The 15,884-nt window shown below is 38.7% G+C and overlaps 1 protein-coding gene across 1 annotated transcript in view; it reads left to right on the top strand.

Moving 5' to 3' along the window:
• LOC147232836 (plexin-A2-like) overlaps window positions 1-15,884 on the top strand; it is a 106,516-nt gene that overhangs the window by 20,868 nt on the left and 69,764 nt on the right. The window contains exon 3 of the mRNA XM_086149954.1: window positions 305-487. Coding sequence (XP_086006080.1) covers window positions 305-487 — 183 coding nt within the window. The remainder of the gene's footprint in view (window positions 1-304; window positions 488-15,884) is intronic.

Below are 15,884 nucleotides of genomic sequence, written 5' to 3'. Positions count from 1 at the left end.
TAACATTTTTAACCCTGGAAGTGGCGCTTTATGCATATCAGTGTCAACGGTAGTCACTTTGTGCTCTCTGTATGCGTCTACCTTGTTAAAATTCATTTTCATAGCCTCGGAATAAAGCCCTTCCTTGGTTCTTGTTAACACATCCCACTTTCTGATATCTGTCTTCATCCCTCCATCTCCTTCTCAATTCCCTGTTCCACCTCTCCCTCCATTTACCTCAAATCTTCCCAACATCTCCATGCTAACTTCATGTTTTAATGTTTTCTTGCTCTACATCCCCATCCCCTTCCCTCTCTCCTTGCAGCCGGTTCCCATTGACGATCACTTCTGCGGCCTTGACATTAACCAGCCTTTAGGTGGCTCACAGCTGGTGTCGGGTCGGACGGTGTTCATTGAGGGCAGGGAAAGGCTGACCTCTGTGACCTCCTACATCTACAGTGGACACAGTGTGGTCTTTCTGGGCACCAGGAACGGACATCTGAAGAAGGTAAGGACAGTGCATTTGAATCTACTCAAATAGTTAGAGGACTATCTTCTTGTCTTATGTGAATGACACTGATCTATTGTAGTCAATTGGTGCATTTTTGCTCCTGCGTTTGTTTGAGTCAAATGACTGCACAAATGAATGCAAAAATACTAATTTAGCAATTGGAATGTGCAAGTTAAAAGGGAAGGGGCCAAATCCCTGTATTCTGATAATAAGGAATTAAGATATGATTTTTAACTATTTCAATGTTGAAAGAATCACTCAGTCTGCAAAATGTAGCCTTGTATGACTACCTACAACCAATTGTGTTTAAATCCCAACAGTAAAATGTCACTCTTATGAATGCTTGTATCAGTCCTATTCAAATATAAGCAAGAGCGATTCAAATGGGGGACTTGGTCTACCAACAAAGTCAGAATACTCAAGAATATTACCGGAATACAGCAACATTAATGAAAAAAATGAATGCTTTTGAAAGGACCCAGGGGACCTTCATCAATAAATTTGAAGACATCCATATTTGTTTCTGTGACAGACACTGGCAAGTCTCATCTATTTCCCCAAACTGAACAACTCACCAATTTCCTATTTGAAAACTTGCGTCATCAACAAAAAAAACAATCCAAAAAAAAAAACACATTGCTTTGGTCTTGGTTGCTTCAATGTCATTTAGCTATTCTTTGCCTGTTTCACAAAAATGGGATTGGACATGTGTCATTTTGACGTGGAGACAGAAGAGATGAAGAGGCAGATAGGCTTTCCAGTTGGCCTACCCATTGTTTCCATTCATCCAGGCATAGTTTCAATGGATAACTATGTGGGATATTATAATGATTTCTGAAATTAGTTCTTTGGTTACAGAGAAAGGTGTCAAGTGAGTTGTTTTAATTTGAAAGACCAAAAAATACTGCAAGTTATCATTTCATCATGGCACTTAACTGAGTTTGCATCAGTCACAACAGTTTGCATTTGAATTTCATTGAAGCTTCCTGCCAAGAATCTGAAATCAAAAATCAGCTATCAGCAATCCACGAGAGACACATCACGCATGCAATAATTATCTTTAATCCATTAACAATAATTAACACATAATCTCTTCAATTACTGATGTAATTAGAAATTCTGGTTACGTTCCATATATCACGGTGATTAGTGTGACATCACAGCTTGCCGAAGGTGCAGTGATCATGCCGGGGGTGCACATCAAATCCGTTTCAGCAACCACTTCAGCCAAGCACTGATTAGCATTCCTTTTTCTTTAGCGCTGATATTACTTTCAAGAAACAAGACTGTCTGCTGTTCTAGCATGAAGGGCAGCAGCCATGTTTAAGTGCTTGTAGTGCAATAAGCCAAAATCCTGGTCATGACTAAAGCCCTCCCTGTTTATTTTAATGATCTGTTTTGCAACTTGAAATATGAGGCTGGAATTGCAAGAGGACTTTTCTGTGACCGGGTTGTTTCTCGCTACACATGGGAATGCATGGCGACTCAGGGCTCAACTGGAAGTGTATCTGGGACGTTCACAAGGTGGATTTAAGGACCGTAATGGTGTATTTACTGATTGATTATCAAGCATCCAGTAGCTGCAAGTTGTTTTTCACATTTTTTTTCTTTTCGTTTTAAATTTTGTAACCCCATGCTGTTACTCTAGCTGGTTCTTTCACCTCTTCTTCCATCTGTGATTGGTTGCAGGTTTTACATAAAATGTACAAAACAGTCATTGATCTCTGATCATTACCAACAACTACTGGGAGTCTGAAACAACTCTGGAAGGCCAGATTGCTTTAAAACCGATGTCTGTTGGTACAAGGCAAAATAACACAATATAATTATTTATTGTAGTTTCATTAGCTGTGAGCAATTCATTCACATGTCTGGATTGTATTTAACACAAACTGCAGAGGATAAAAGTAATTTAAGAAAACAACATTATTGGTCAGGGAAGTCATGTGGAGTTTATTTGGTCACAGAGCAAAGGCATGAGGGGATGCATTTGAATACACACACACACACACACACACACACACACACACACACAAGCCTGCACGCATACACATGCACACAAAGCTGTCTACTGATAATCAGATCTTTCAGGAAGACATTATAATAACTGTGGTAAAACACAGCTGATGCAAATGGGCTGAGAGATTGTGCTCAGTACACTCCTTACATGCATGGAACCAAATACCACTGTAACCTGATTGGTCAGAACCTGGGTGACTAAAACCAAAATACATGAAAATCCTAAAATCTTTGCCAGCAGATTTTACATTCATATGCAGAATGTGTTTATAGAGATTAGCAGCTCTGCTGCCTCTTGTTTAACAACGTCTTGGCGGATTTTGTAATGAAGAGCTTTTAGCATTACAAATTACTTAAAGGACCACTTCACTGATTTTCAATACCCTCTCTGTGTACTTAAATTGAATTTTACATGCTGGTGAGCATTATTAGACTTTGTACAGTGTAGAATCTTGTATCTGTATCATGATGATGTTTCTAGTGACTGTCCTCAATCTCCTGATAGGTCACAACTAAAATGATAAGTTAAATTACCTCAAATGAAGGTTTCTCTGAATTGCCGGCCCAGTGCTCTACCTTCCTTCCTTTCTTTCAATCAGAGTCAGAAATAAAGGCCGGCGTGGGATTCAAATATAATTTCTTTTCTGGCCGAGAGGTTTAAGAATCTTACCTTGACCCAAGGTCTTAACCTCAACCTTTGGTTGAAGAGAGAGTTTTTATCCCTCCAGCTTGACTCCACCCAAGCAATCCTATAACACTCTCAAGCAAAATAAAATTTACTTTTCAACTTTACGACCAAAGTAGAAGTTCAAGAGAGGCAGTCATGCTGGGAAGCCAATGCTTTGTCGAATGATTCATCAGCTAAAAATTAGATTTTTTATGATGGATGTATGAACTGTTTTTCCATATCCATCCATCTATTGTCTACCACTTATCATACTCATGGTCCCAGGGGATGCCAGAGACTATCTGAGCTGCCATTGGCAGAGAGGTCGGGTACAACCTGAACTGACTGCCAGTCAATCGCAATTCACTCTCTCATTCACACATCTGGGCAATTTTTCCAATTAACCTGCTGCACATTTTTGTTCATATTCATAATAAGGCCTGTGAAAAACTCCAAATGAAAAAAAAAAAAACATGAAAAGCTTCCACTAAAAGCAAGCTTGGTGTATTTGTGACTGTAATAATGGAATAATTTGGTAGTATCATTCTGTAAAATAATAGTAAATGAATGAAAAAAAATCTACATCACAGTTATTAACAGCAGAATAAACAACGTACAATTATTGAGTCATTATTGCTCTCGCTACTGCAGTTTACAGCAAATGGTTTGTTTTACATTACAATTGTATTTCATTTTTTGTAGCAATCACAACATAAAGATAATTATGGTGTTATTTTTGGGTGGGGGGGATCTAGGCCAGAACCATTTATCCAAATGAATGTCCCTTCAATTATTAAGATAGCTGTGGGCCAGATGGTGATTTCGATTAGATTTCAGTTAATCATACAGTCCTGCAATTGACCACACGTGACCAAATGATAGGCAATAAAAGTGTTTTAGGAAAGAATATCAAGCACGCGACTTGAAATGGAAGTCGTGTGTCAGTCAAATTGCTGTGTGAAGATTTTGACATTCTGATAAAACTCGACGGACTCAGCCAATTTGTTTCAGATGTCAGACCTATTTAGAGCAGCGGGTTCTGATCTCCTTTGACAAGCACTTTCTTTAATGCATTGTCATCTGTAGTGTCTGTTAACTTTAATATACTGGGGGAGGCTGAAGCTCTCTGAAGGTGCCCTCGAAACAGGCAAGCAAGGCTCCAGAGAGTTAACAGACGTATTACTTAACTGATAAAAACGAATGCATCAGAGGAAAGGTTTCCAATATTTCAAGCTATGCTTTATGTGATTTTTTATTTTTTGCTTGCTTTAAGGAAATTATTTTTGGAGTCGACTGATTGCAGTTTAACTCGACAGGAAGTGAATCTACACGGGGAAAAGAAAAAAAAACGTTTTTCCAAATCACATCATCATCCCTGAATTACAAAAGAATTGTGAAAACTTAAACCATTTTTAAATCTCTGATTAATAATCCCCATATACACCACCATTTTTTGAACATCAAAAATACTGAATGATTGAGCATATTCATCAAAATATTGGTTATTCCTGTACGATCACCTCAGATATTGTTTTTCCTCTTTGTGCTATCCCTTTACATCATTCCTGGAGACATACTTTGACCTGTTTCCGAGATGTTCATGAAGCTGATTTTGCTCTTTGTCCATCATGTTTCAGTCGAGTTCATTTCGTACTGATACGTTACATTCATATTCCTAAAGGGAGCATCTTCTGATGGAACTGGATTGACTTGGTGGCACCGCGGGCTCTGTTTACCGCACAAGCAGCTGACTGAGGAAGTGTGTGCTAGGACTGTTGTGACATTAGCCTGGGGGCCTCAGTCTTATTGGAAGCAATCTGTCTGACACACAACACACACACACACACACACAAATACGCACGGAGAGCACAGATAGCATCACTGCAGCTCTTTCATTGAGCTGTCGGGAGAAGAAAAAGACAAGATCTTATGGGTGAGACAGGGACAGAGTGGGACAGGGAAGGAGAGAAGATGAGACAGAAAGTGGAAACACCAAAGGAGGAAAAGGAAAAACAACTGAAACACAGTTAGAAAGACATTTACAAAGGGTAGAAAGGTAGAGAGAAAAAGGAAAAGAGATGTAAATCTAATCAGAAAGAATGAATGCAAATGCTCAAGAGTCAATGACATGTCCATTTATATGTATATCAGTTGATCAAAATATGTCTTTAAGATCTGATCCCCTCATTCGCATATCTTGCGAATAACTGCTTTAACCTCAAAATAAAATAAAACTACAAAATCAAATAACATCAATTTCTGCCCAGATCCCAGTTTATTTTTGACACATTTTAATACCTGAGTGAAATATGTGAAAATATCAAGATGCATTATCGCAGGATATTTCATTCTGATGAAAATGATGTTAGTCAGTGTGTTCAAACATTCCCTCTGTTCTCCTGGTGACCAAGAACTGAAGAAAATACCTCATAATGACTTTTCCTCGGATATGTTACCTGTCGTGATGTGCTCAAGAAGCTTCAGTAATGAAGGATTTTTCCATCGTTCCTGCCCTAAGTGTTGCGTGTCCAAAGGCCAAAGACTGCCATTATGCTGGGAAAATTTACTGCCATGATTCAGACTCTCAGGAGCCTTTTAGGAGAACAGGGTCACCCCCTAAATCCTCCTCCATCACCCCCCAAATAGACAGGCTGAGTGCAAATGGACCATGACAATAAATGCCATCAGTGGATAAGTCTGGTAGTGGGGTCATTGCAGAGGTCAAGCCTGCCACAGGAAGGGTGTAACTAGGGTCAAGGGTCACGGAGATAACCAACATCCAGGCTCCATGCAGCCTATGGATGTGTCCATCAGCGGTCCTTGATTAATCTATGTATGTCACACAAGTTTAACGACACTTCCATCATCATTCATCACAGATTTCTTGGCATTAGAGAGAGATTTTGTAATATGATATGATGGATAATGTTTAGAAAAAGCGTTTTTTCACACTATGCGGCGCATGCTATCAAGACAAAAACCAAGTAAATGATGCTATCACTTACTAAAAGATGTATTACTTGAGGCAGGAGGTGCTACTTTAAAAGGTAATGGTGGCCTATTTTTACCCCTTTGCAAATCCCTAGAGGGATTCCAAAAAGGTGTATTTAGACTAATGCAGGTTAAAAATATTTAGAGAAAAACATGGAAAACTTGGAGGAATCTTTTTTTTTTTCCCCCAAGGATCTGCCAGTGACACCAGGGCTTATTGCGTATTTTTATGTCTGCAGGACAAACCTTCGAAATTCATTTTCAAGCAGTAACAGAATACCTTTGGTTACTGCCAAGAATCCGCATATTATCCATTAGTTTTTGTGACTCTAAAGGGACCTGATCGAGCAGATCTATTTATACTGAAAACTTGTTATTACAATTTGTCCATTAAGTTAAAATATCAATAAGGAAATCTAACAAGGAAATAAAATGTGATAGAAGTTTTTGGATTTACCAAACATGCCTCGGGATGGTGCAATGCTTTAGGGCAGTCAACCTTGGAACCGAACAGTCCTGATTTTATTCTCGGCTCCCAGTCTGTTGAAGTTGTTTTGAGCAAGACACTGAATCCCTGGAACTGCTAGGTGGTGGATTTCTGCTCATGGTGGGTTGAATCCAGTGGTTAAATTTTGCTGATGTTGTGCTGAATGTGACAAATAAGGCCAGTTCAAATTATGCTGGGCTCACACCTTAAGTTAGAAAAGACTCATGGAAAACTACAACTAGATTATTTTCCCTTTGTGCAATGTTTTCACATCATTGTGGCACATCATTTCTAGTTTTGTTGGAGCTCATCTATTGGTTGCTGATTCAGTCTTTATGATGGTGTAACAAAAAGACTTGTGATAGTATCGAACACATTTGATATGGTCGTAAGCCTAAAGACCGGGCAAAGACTGGAAGACTACCATCTAACGCGTAATGAAAGAGATGACCAGAGTGCGTAGCGATTCCTGTTTCCGCTACGACTTTTAATATTTCCTTCCGACTTCCAGTTTTAAGTCTGCGAATGGAAAATTGTAAGGTGTAAGGCCTGTCAATGTGGAGCCTGTAAATGTGAGCAGCATGGTTGAGTAGTGGTGATTACAAATACCAGCAAAAAGGCCCCTGGTTTGATTCCCACAGGAGGGGCTTTTTTGATGTTAAGTTTTCATGTTCTCCTCATGTCCACATGCTCTCCGGCAAAAACATACAGCAGGTTCATCAGAGAACAAGCAGTGTGAATGAGAGGGTAAATGGTTGTTTGTCTCTATATGTGGCAATGTGATTAAACCACACCTCTTACCGAATGACAGCGAGGATGGGGTTCATCCCCCCAGTGCTGGAAAAGTGGTACAGATAATGAATGCATAAATGTATGAATGCATGAAAGAACCCTGTAAATGTTTTGAAATTTATTCTTAATTTTTCTAATTTTATGAACATTTGTTTTTGGAAGATTTTTTTGTCATTGAATTGTTTTCATCTATATAACTAATAGCAGACCTGGTTAGGGAAAAATTCTCACCATATTTTTCTTTTATCTATTTAAGTCAATGATTTGAGCAAAATATTTGAACAATGATCTGGAACATTTGACATTTAGGGAAACATTTTTTATTCGAACACCAAGAAATTCATCTGGATGCTCACCGCTGCTAAGTTGAGAAAAGGTAAACGAGGTTCAGTGAGGAGAAAAGATAGAGGGAAAAAGGAGAAAAAAAAACTAACTTTTGCCATGCAGCACTCAAGATGAATGACATCCAACAGTATCTGAAACTTGTAACGGGAGCATAATCAGGCCCGATGGAGCTGTCTTGTGGTCTTGTTTTTGGTAAGTTTCAGTAGCCAGTGTCAACTTGATACGGGGCCAACATCTGGTGTAGCTACTTGTCAAGCCTCTCGTACAAACTGGTAACATCTAATTGTGTGACCGCAAAATCCCCTTTAAATGTATGCAAAGGCAATGAGTGCTAAGCTGTTTTAAAGTAACTTTAAGTGAAACAGGATGTGACATTAATTATAAGTGAATTTGCTGTTACTTTATCATGCTTTCTCTTTCTGATGGAAAGGTTTTTTTTTTCTCTTGAAATGTGTTCAGTGGCTAAAAGACCAATTAAACCTACCCTTTGCTCTGTTTGATTATTTGCATCACTTTATCAAGTATTTGTAACTTACAGTGGCTTTACTTGGCTTTGCAGACAGCTTAATGCAGTTAGCATGTTGCACAAGACATCATTTCTATCTTGCCATGCAATTACATAGATACAAAAAAAAACAACAAGTTATCAGTCTTATACAAGATGTTTGATTTTAACACTTCGGTTTCCTGAGATAAAGTTTGGTTGATTGCCAACTTTTCATCTGTAATGATGTTTTCACAGTAATAAGCATGTGTTGGTGTGATTATAACTACATTTGTGTCTGGTTTCATTTTTACACTGGATAGAATTATTTGGGATGTGTTTTTAAATCTAATACTTGCATTAGCGATGGCTGACTGTAATGAAACAAACTTGGCAAGTTAGAAATTGAGCGTTTGGCAAAATAAACAACTGAAATTTAACCAGAGTTGAATGAATAAATGTATTCATTATCTATACATCCTATTATGCAGGATCCAGGGGTTGCAGGAGCCTATTCCAACTGTCATTGGGCAAAAGGCAGGGTTCAACCTGGACAGTTCACAAGTCAGTCATGTGGCCGTGCATAGAGACATACTACCATTCACTCTCTCGTTCATGTCAGGTCAATTTATGGTCTCTGATGGACCGTGGGAGGAGGAAGCCAATGCAGACAGGGGAGAGAACATGCAGGGGAGACTCCACAAAGAAATGTCCCCTGTCAGGTTTGAACCAGGGACCTTCTTGCTGTGAGGCAGAATGAATTCTAATACTATCATATCCTTGCTACTTATCCGGAGACAACATCTCAACATTCACTTCTGCTTGTTGAGTGTTGCAAGCTTGACATGTATCACCGCATGAATGGTAGCCTCTTTTGATTTTTTACAGCTTGTTGCATAAAACTGGTTTCACAAAGTCGAGAGCTGAATTTCAAAGACGGTTAAAGTGTTGGCAGAGAGTTTGATGACATTATGCAACTGATATGCAACCAACTTTCACCAAGAGAAGCCATACATGTAGTGTTTCACCGCAAAAAAGCCACAAAGATCTAATATTTGTTCTGATTTCTTGCTAAGGTTGTTTTATTTATTTTTTCCACTTTTTTCTTTTAATCTTAGTGGTTCCAGTGCTTGAGTCCTGGGTGGAGGGGGAGTTTTATGTTGTGGCCCCAAAACTCTTGACATTTCACACTGAGCTCCGTGGATTCTACTGTTCATTGGTTCTGAACTGTCCTCTCGTGTACAAAAGAACAATGTTATTTCACATTTATAATCATAAAGGTCACATTAGCATTTAGGCCGGGGGAAAAATATTTAAAGCCAATAATTACAAAACACGCAGAAAGCTTGAAGCAGCCATTCATCCAAATGCAGCTCCTGAGGACGGTGCATAACATCACCGCTGCTGCTTTTACTCAAACACTTTTTTTCATCATCGATTTAATTTCCTCCGGAGGTGCTTATTTATCTGATGAGATGTCGACTTTAATCGTGTTCCTTCCTCTGACTAACTGCAGAGTACATTAAGGCTACCTGCAACTTATGTGGGTAGAAGCATGGATGCTTTTATTTACTTGAGTAGGTGTCGAGGAGTATATATTTGGGGGAAAAGCTATAGAAAGACCACAAAGGGAATTCCTTTGAAAATACCTATTGTACTTAGATGTGAATTAATTTCCAATAATTAATTAGTTAATTTTCTAATTTACATGTTATTTCAATTTCAATATTCAGGCTTTGGGGAAATTTTGTTTCAATGTCTAATTTCTAATTTCAAGGGAATGTGTCACTAGTTTTGGTAATTTTTTTCCCAAATGCTTCTGGTGAATCCTTTCAGTTTTACAGGCAATGGCTTGTCTATTTTGTAGTTTGTCGTTGAAAATTGTCAAGTTTAGTTTTTGCTAATTTCCTAGGTTGACAGATACATTGTAATTTTTATCAGCATTATTATGTTTTAAATTTATCTTTAAATCTTCAATTATTTTTGAATTCATGACTAATTGCAATGTACATGGAAATTTCTGGGATTGGAAATTAATCGAGAAAAGTTAGAAAAAGGGAAATTTACGATTTTATTCTATATTAGCAAAGATAAAAAGAACCCACAACAACAAAAAACAAACAAACAAACACCACACAGCCTTGATGTGAAGAGCAAAATAGCAAAATCCTGAAATTTTATTTCCAGTTTATACATACATGTATATAATCTTCTTCTTCTTTTCCTATTGGCTTTTCCCTTCAGAGGTCGCCACAGCGAATAAAACGTCTCCATCTAACCCTTTTCCCTGTATCTTCCTCTCTCACACCAACTACCTTCATATCCTCTCTCACTACATCCATAAATCTCCTCTTTGGTCTTCCTCTAGACCTCCTGCTTGGCAGCTCCAATTCCAGCATCTGTCTACAAATCTGTCTACAAATATATTCACTATCCCTCCTCTGTACATGACCGAACCATCTCAGTCTGACATATATGTATATAATAGTGAATACAATTTCAATGTCAGATGATAAATAGTGATAAATTGTCTAACCCTAATCTCCAATTATGGGTTTTTGAGGCTTTACTTTAAATGTAGATCACTTCAGCTCTTCCCGAAAAAAAAAAGAAAAATCTTGCCCACGCATTAACCTTTATTGAGCAATGCTGAATAAAGGAGAAAAAAATAAACTGGCACATTATCTCCGTGGCTGCAGCAACTTAGCAGCTGCATTTCTCCGAAACGGTTGAAATGTTAAGCTCACGGCAAATGAAGCCTTAGTCAAGTACTCTTGTGCAAATAAAGGATTCATCAAGGCTTATTGAGTGCTGACTGAGTGGGGGAATTCTCCTATGCATGTCTAAATGTCTTGGACTTTTCAAGTCACAGTTTCTAAGTGGGCCAGGAAAGGGAGATTTTGTGATTAAAATGATAAGAGTGGAGTGCCGGCGTTGGGAAGGCGAATCAGTGGAATAAGTGTGTTTAAGGCTATATTGGGGAAAAAAAAAAAACAGAATTGCATGAAGTCTTCACAGTGAATTGTCACTACATGTCCAACAGCAGAGGCAGTAAATGCTATTAAAACAGGCAATTTGTGATACCATGGAAATCTCAATGCAGTTTTATTTAGGGGCTCCATTGCTTTCCCCTCCTCTATTCATCTTCTCTTAACTCTTCACACAAATGGAAAATACACGAGAGGATGACGACTGCTTCGCGGTCGGGAAAATGAAGACCATACGAGTGCCATGAATTGTTCCGTGGTCCACCTCCCCCTCCCTCTCCTTTTTGGTAGGTGGGCCATGGGAACATGACAAACAATGGGAATGATTGGAAGATGGTGGGGGGGTTTGATGGTAGGAGGACAGGAAACAGAGAACAGGAAACTATGTCCTCAAGGAGAAAGAACAATTCACAGACTGAGAGGAGACTGTGGTCAAATTGTAGAAAAGTCAGAGAAACATTTGGATATTTGCCACATAGCTAGAGTTTAGGATGGAGGGAGAAGTCTTGCTACGAGTGGAAGACTTACTCCTTTGACAAAACACACACATCCAAACACAGTAAAAACTGATTAATAGTGCAGAGTAAAATCCACAGTATAGGTTACAGTGTAGGTACGCATAGCAGCAGAGGGCTGATTTATACTTCTGCAACGGCTAAGCGTGGATCCTTTGCTGAAGCAAATGGTCGACGGTGGACCTCTGCAGCGCTGTGGATGTGCTGAAACCGAGCTTTGCTGCCAATATACAAGTTAGGGTGGGGACTTGACTTTTTAATGTTACGTTTCTTTCTATATAAACTTCCCGTAGATTGGATGAGTTGGAACCCATGTTGAAAAGAACAATAAAAACAGAACAATGTCATATCTACCGACATATATCACTCAATGGGACATTTCTGCCTTGTAATTTCTAATTCCTCCCCACTTTTCTACACTCAGATTTCCACCATTTCAAAGTGCTGCTTTGATGATTTTAGTGAGTGTAATGTTATTCCGTATTTATCAGCTTTCACAGTCTTTTCCATTTCGCGAAGATTGCTCAAAGTCAATTCAGAACCTCAACACCTGACCAAGTCCGTGCCCTGACAATTGTAGTGGTATTGCAATGACTGTAAATACAAACATGTCAGCATAAGTCATCACTGAGGGTAGGCTGGAGTATAAACTCGGCTTAACACCATGACCTACATCTGATGGGTTGCTATGTTTAGATACAGTTCGGATTCTTGCTAAATTACTGTGATCAATATGCCTCCATTTGTGACTGTGGCTGATGTGATCGGTGAATGATTAGTCCTATCCTGTACCGCACATATGCACCTTGGGGACCCCTCCCCTCCACTCATCGCTCTTGGTGTTCATGAGCCGCAGCGGCTCAAGCCCAATCCCGAGATTCATCTCATTAGCATTCACGGAGCCGTGATGAATACACAGGCTAATCAACGTGCGCTTTTCTCAGCTGTCTTCTGCAATCTGACCATATGCACAGCCACTCAAGCTCAAAGGTGGCCAGTTGTCTGGCCCGTATGTTTCTGCCTGGCCGGTGTCAAATTACTGAATCATGCCTGAGAGTGTTCACTGTGGACTCGGTGCCAGAGCATGTCTTGCTTGCTGTCAGCCTCGGTGCGTCTTTAGATCTTGTCAAGCGATTTTTTTCATTTTGTGGCCCCTTTTCTCCCAGACATTATTCATGTTTCTGTATGAATTATAACTTTTCTTTTAGGCTCAGTGGTTTTATAAGAAATGTAATCAAAATGGGTACACAGTTGGTTAGAATCACACAAAAAAGAAAGGAGGAAATGTTCTAGAAATACCTAATACTTTCACACATATGTATCTTTCTGTGATTATTCCCTTCCACTGTGAAATACACATTTTTTTTTTTTTTTAAATGCCCCGACTATTTAGACTACTCAACACAAAAACATTCTCAATCATGGTGGGGCATCTCAGGGTACCAGGACTGACAGGGTTTATTCACAGATGCCAAACAATTCAAATAAAAGCAAAAATAGAGTATGACCAGTATCATTCTTCTATTTTTTTAATATTCATTTTTTTGATTTTATTGTCATCACTCGTACATTGCAAATATGCAAATCCTCATAAAAAATAGTCCAAAAAAAAGTTTTTTATATCCCTCATTTCTGGCCAAATATAATTATTAGATAATGTATTTTGTAAAAGCACGGAATACATTATCTAATAGGTTAAATAAAAAAGGGTTTAAAAAGGATGGGTGACAATTTAGATTATGTCATTTATGCAATTCATGAATGAACACGATTTCAATTTTTTTTTTTTTTTAATGTGGCCCAGTTGTGAATCATTTCTATTGTCCTAAATACAGCAGCGGGTTTTTGTGGTCTAATGTTTTGACATTAATAGCATCACTACTGAGATAAGGATATTGTAGACTAACCTTGTACTCTTTCGTGATCCCGGCCTGATGTATAATAGCTCTGCACCAACTACACAAGAAATATAGAGCTACACAGTAAATATAGCTTTTTGATCCGCCAGATTGTTAACATGCGAGCATCTGGTTCAAAGCACATTGGACAGAAGGGTCTTTGGGGGCAGATGGAGACATGTGGCAGATCAGGAATGATTGGTTGAACAGAAATGCATCCTGGGTCATCATCCATATGTTTAGATTTGCTAGATCTATTCAAAGGCCACATATGGACTTACTTTTATTTGGGCTTGAATATCCCTTTGCCTGGTAAACATAATGATTATCTATTCTCCGGCAGCGAGAAAGCAGGGCACAAGGGGTATTTACATGTGCGCCTCCTCGCAGCATGTACAAAATCATTGCTTGAAAGAAATCACAGAATATCAACCCCATATGTAGATGCTGACTGAGAAGACAGCGACGGTTGTGTGTTTCTCATGCTGGTACTTTCACAACTGAGTTAACTAGCTCAAGCCTTATCAGAGGCCCGTAGTTTTCTTTTATTTTTATTGTTTTCTTTGGCTCTCATCGGATGGGAGATGGACAGAGGAGTTAGGATGAAAAGCCAGCAATGAGAAATAACATAAAAACAACAGTGGGTTGTTTTCATTAAGAAAACATGGGCTCAGGTTGCATATATGTTTGTGGGAGTTTGCCTAAGCTGGTGTGTTTATATCGTTTGCAGGTTTTGGGAGGGAATTTCAGCAGCAGGAAGGAAATAGCTGTTGTTGGCTTAAACATTTTTCATGGGTTATATGTCTTCATCAGCTGTGAGAACCTGGGATGAGAAAATGAAATGAAAAATATCTCTGAGGTCATGTGGTTTTGGTCTTCCATTACACAACTTGGAAGACAGAGGGGAAATGGTCTTGAGAGTATGTTCTGTGGGATTTTTTGGAAACCAAGCAGCTGCCGATCCTACTCTCAAAACGGTGTCATAAAAAAATAATCTTGTTTTTGTCCATGATTGGACAAATGACTGACATGTGTGTTTGATATCTCAAAAATCTTTGATCGGTGTTGCACAACACGATCTCAGCCAGAATTAAAACGCACAAACTCGACAAGGGAAGCCAGTAAAAGTGTGGATGAGAAAAGGCAACGGTGTGTATGTGTGTGCATTTTGTGTGTGACTTCCTGCAAGCAGGCTCATTATAAAACCAATTATACCTGGCTTGCCCTCATTATAGAGCTGTGGGGCGTAAGGAGAGATTGAGGACCTGTTGTACTCCCAGAGGGCTTCTGCCTGGTCAGCCCACACTTTAAACGATAAAACCGCTTCTTAAATCCGATGAAATCAAACCCCACGGTTCAGTCACGAAGCGACAGAGGTAGTTTGAGTTCTTTAATCTCAAGCTCGCACCTCTGGACCCTCAGCTTGCTATCTCTCTTTCTAAAAACAGTTGATGTTCATGCGGATTGGATTCACTCATTTTACCTCTGATTTCTGCCTGTGCTATTCATGAAAAGTGGAGTGTGGGAAAAAAAATGTAGACTGGCTCTATTACAGAGTGGAGTTTAGTTGGAAGAAAAAGAACAAATAGGATAAAGATGCAGAGAAGCAGGGCTAAGGGGGTGGGCTGGCCAAAGAAAACAGACAATGAAATAGAAAAAAACAAAAACATAAAAAATCAATCCTGAAGTGCACAGGATGTTTTTTTCAACATGAACGAGTAATAATATTGTCTCGTAGAATAACCAGTCCACAAAAAAAAAAAAAAAAAAAACAGATTACAAAACATGGAGGCAGACTGTCTTTACAGAAAAGTGAGCAATTTACTTGAGGTCATTTCCCATATCTATTTTAACAGAACAGCTTTAATACACTTCTGCTGACATAACCCTTCTTTTTATTTTCAGTTAAGAATTCTAAGAATGTGTTCTATTTCTAATTGTTTCATAATTTCTTGGTCATTTTCTTATAGCTGCTATGAAAATTTTCCATGATTATGAGATGACTTCCAATTCCTTCTGATTTTTCAGGAACATACTGGAATTATTCAGGATTCATCTTGAAAGATTTTCATTTAATTTTCTGAAGGCATGTTCTTACATTTCTTGTAAGTAGCAGTTGTTTTTGGAGATATGTTGCTTAGGTAAAGGTAACTTCTTTGTAAATTCGAGAAATTCAATCTGTGAACTTACAAAACAAGTTAACTTAAAG

Source organism: Fistularia commersonii, chromosome 7, assembly GCF_037954325.1.
Source record: "Fistularia commersonii isolate RoL2024-O1a breed Wild chromosome 7, RoL_Fcom_v1.0, whole genome shotgun sequence".
Taxonomy (NCBI): domain Eukaryota; kingdom Metazoa; phylum Chordata; class Actinopteri; order Syngnathiformes; family Fistulariidae; genus Fistularia; species Fistularia commersonii.
The sequence above is the reverse complement of the archived record's forward strand: the minus strand, read 5'-3'. Positions and strand labels throughout refer to the sequence as shown.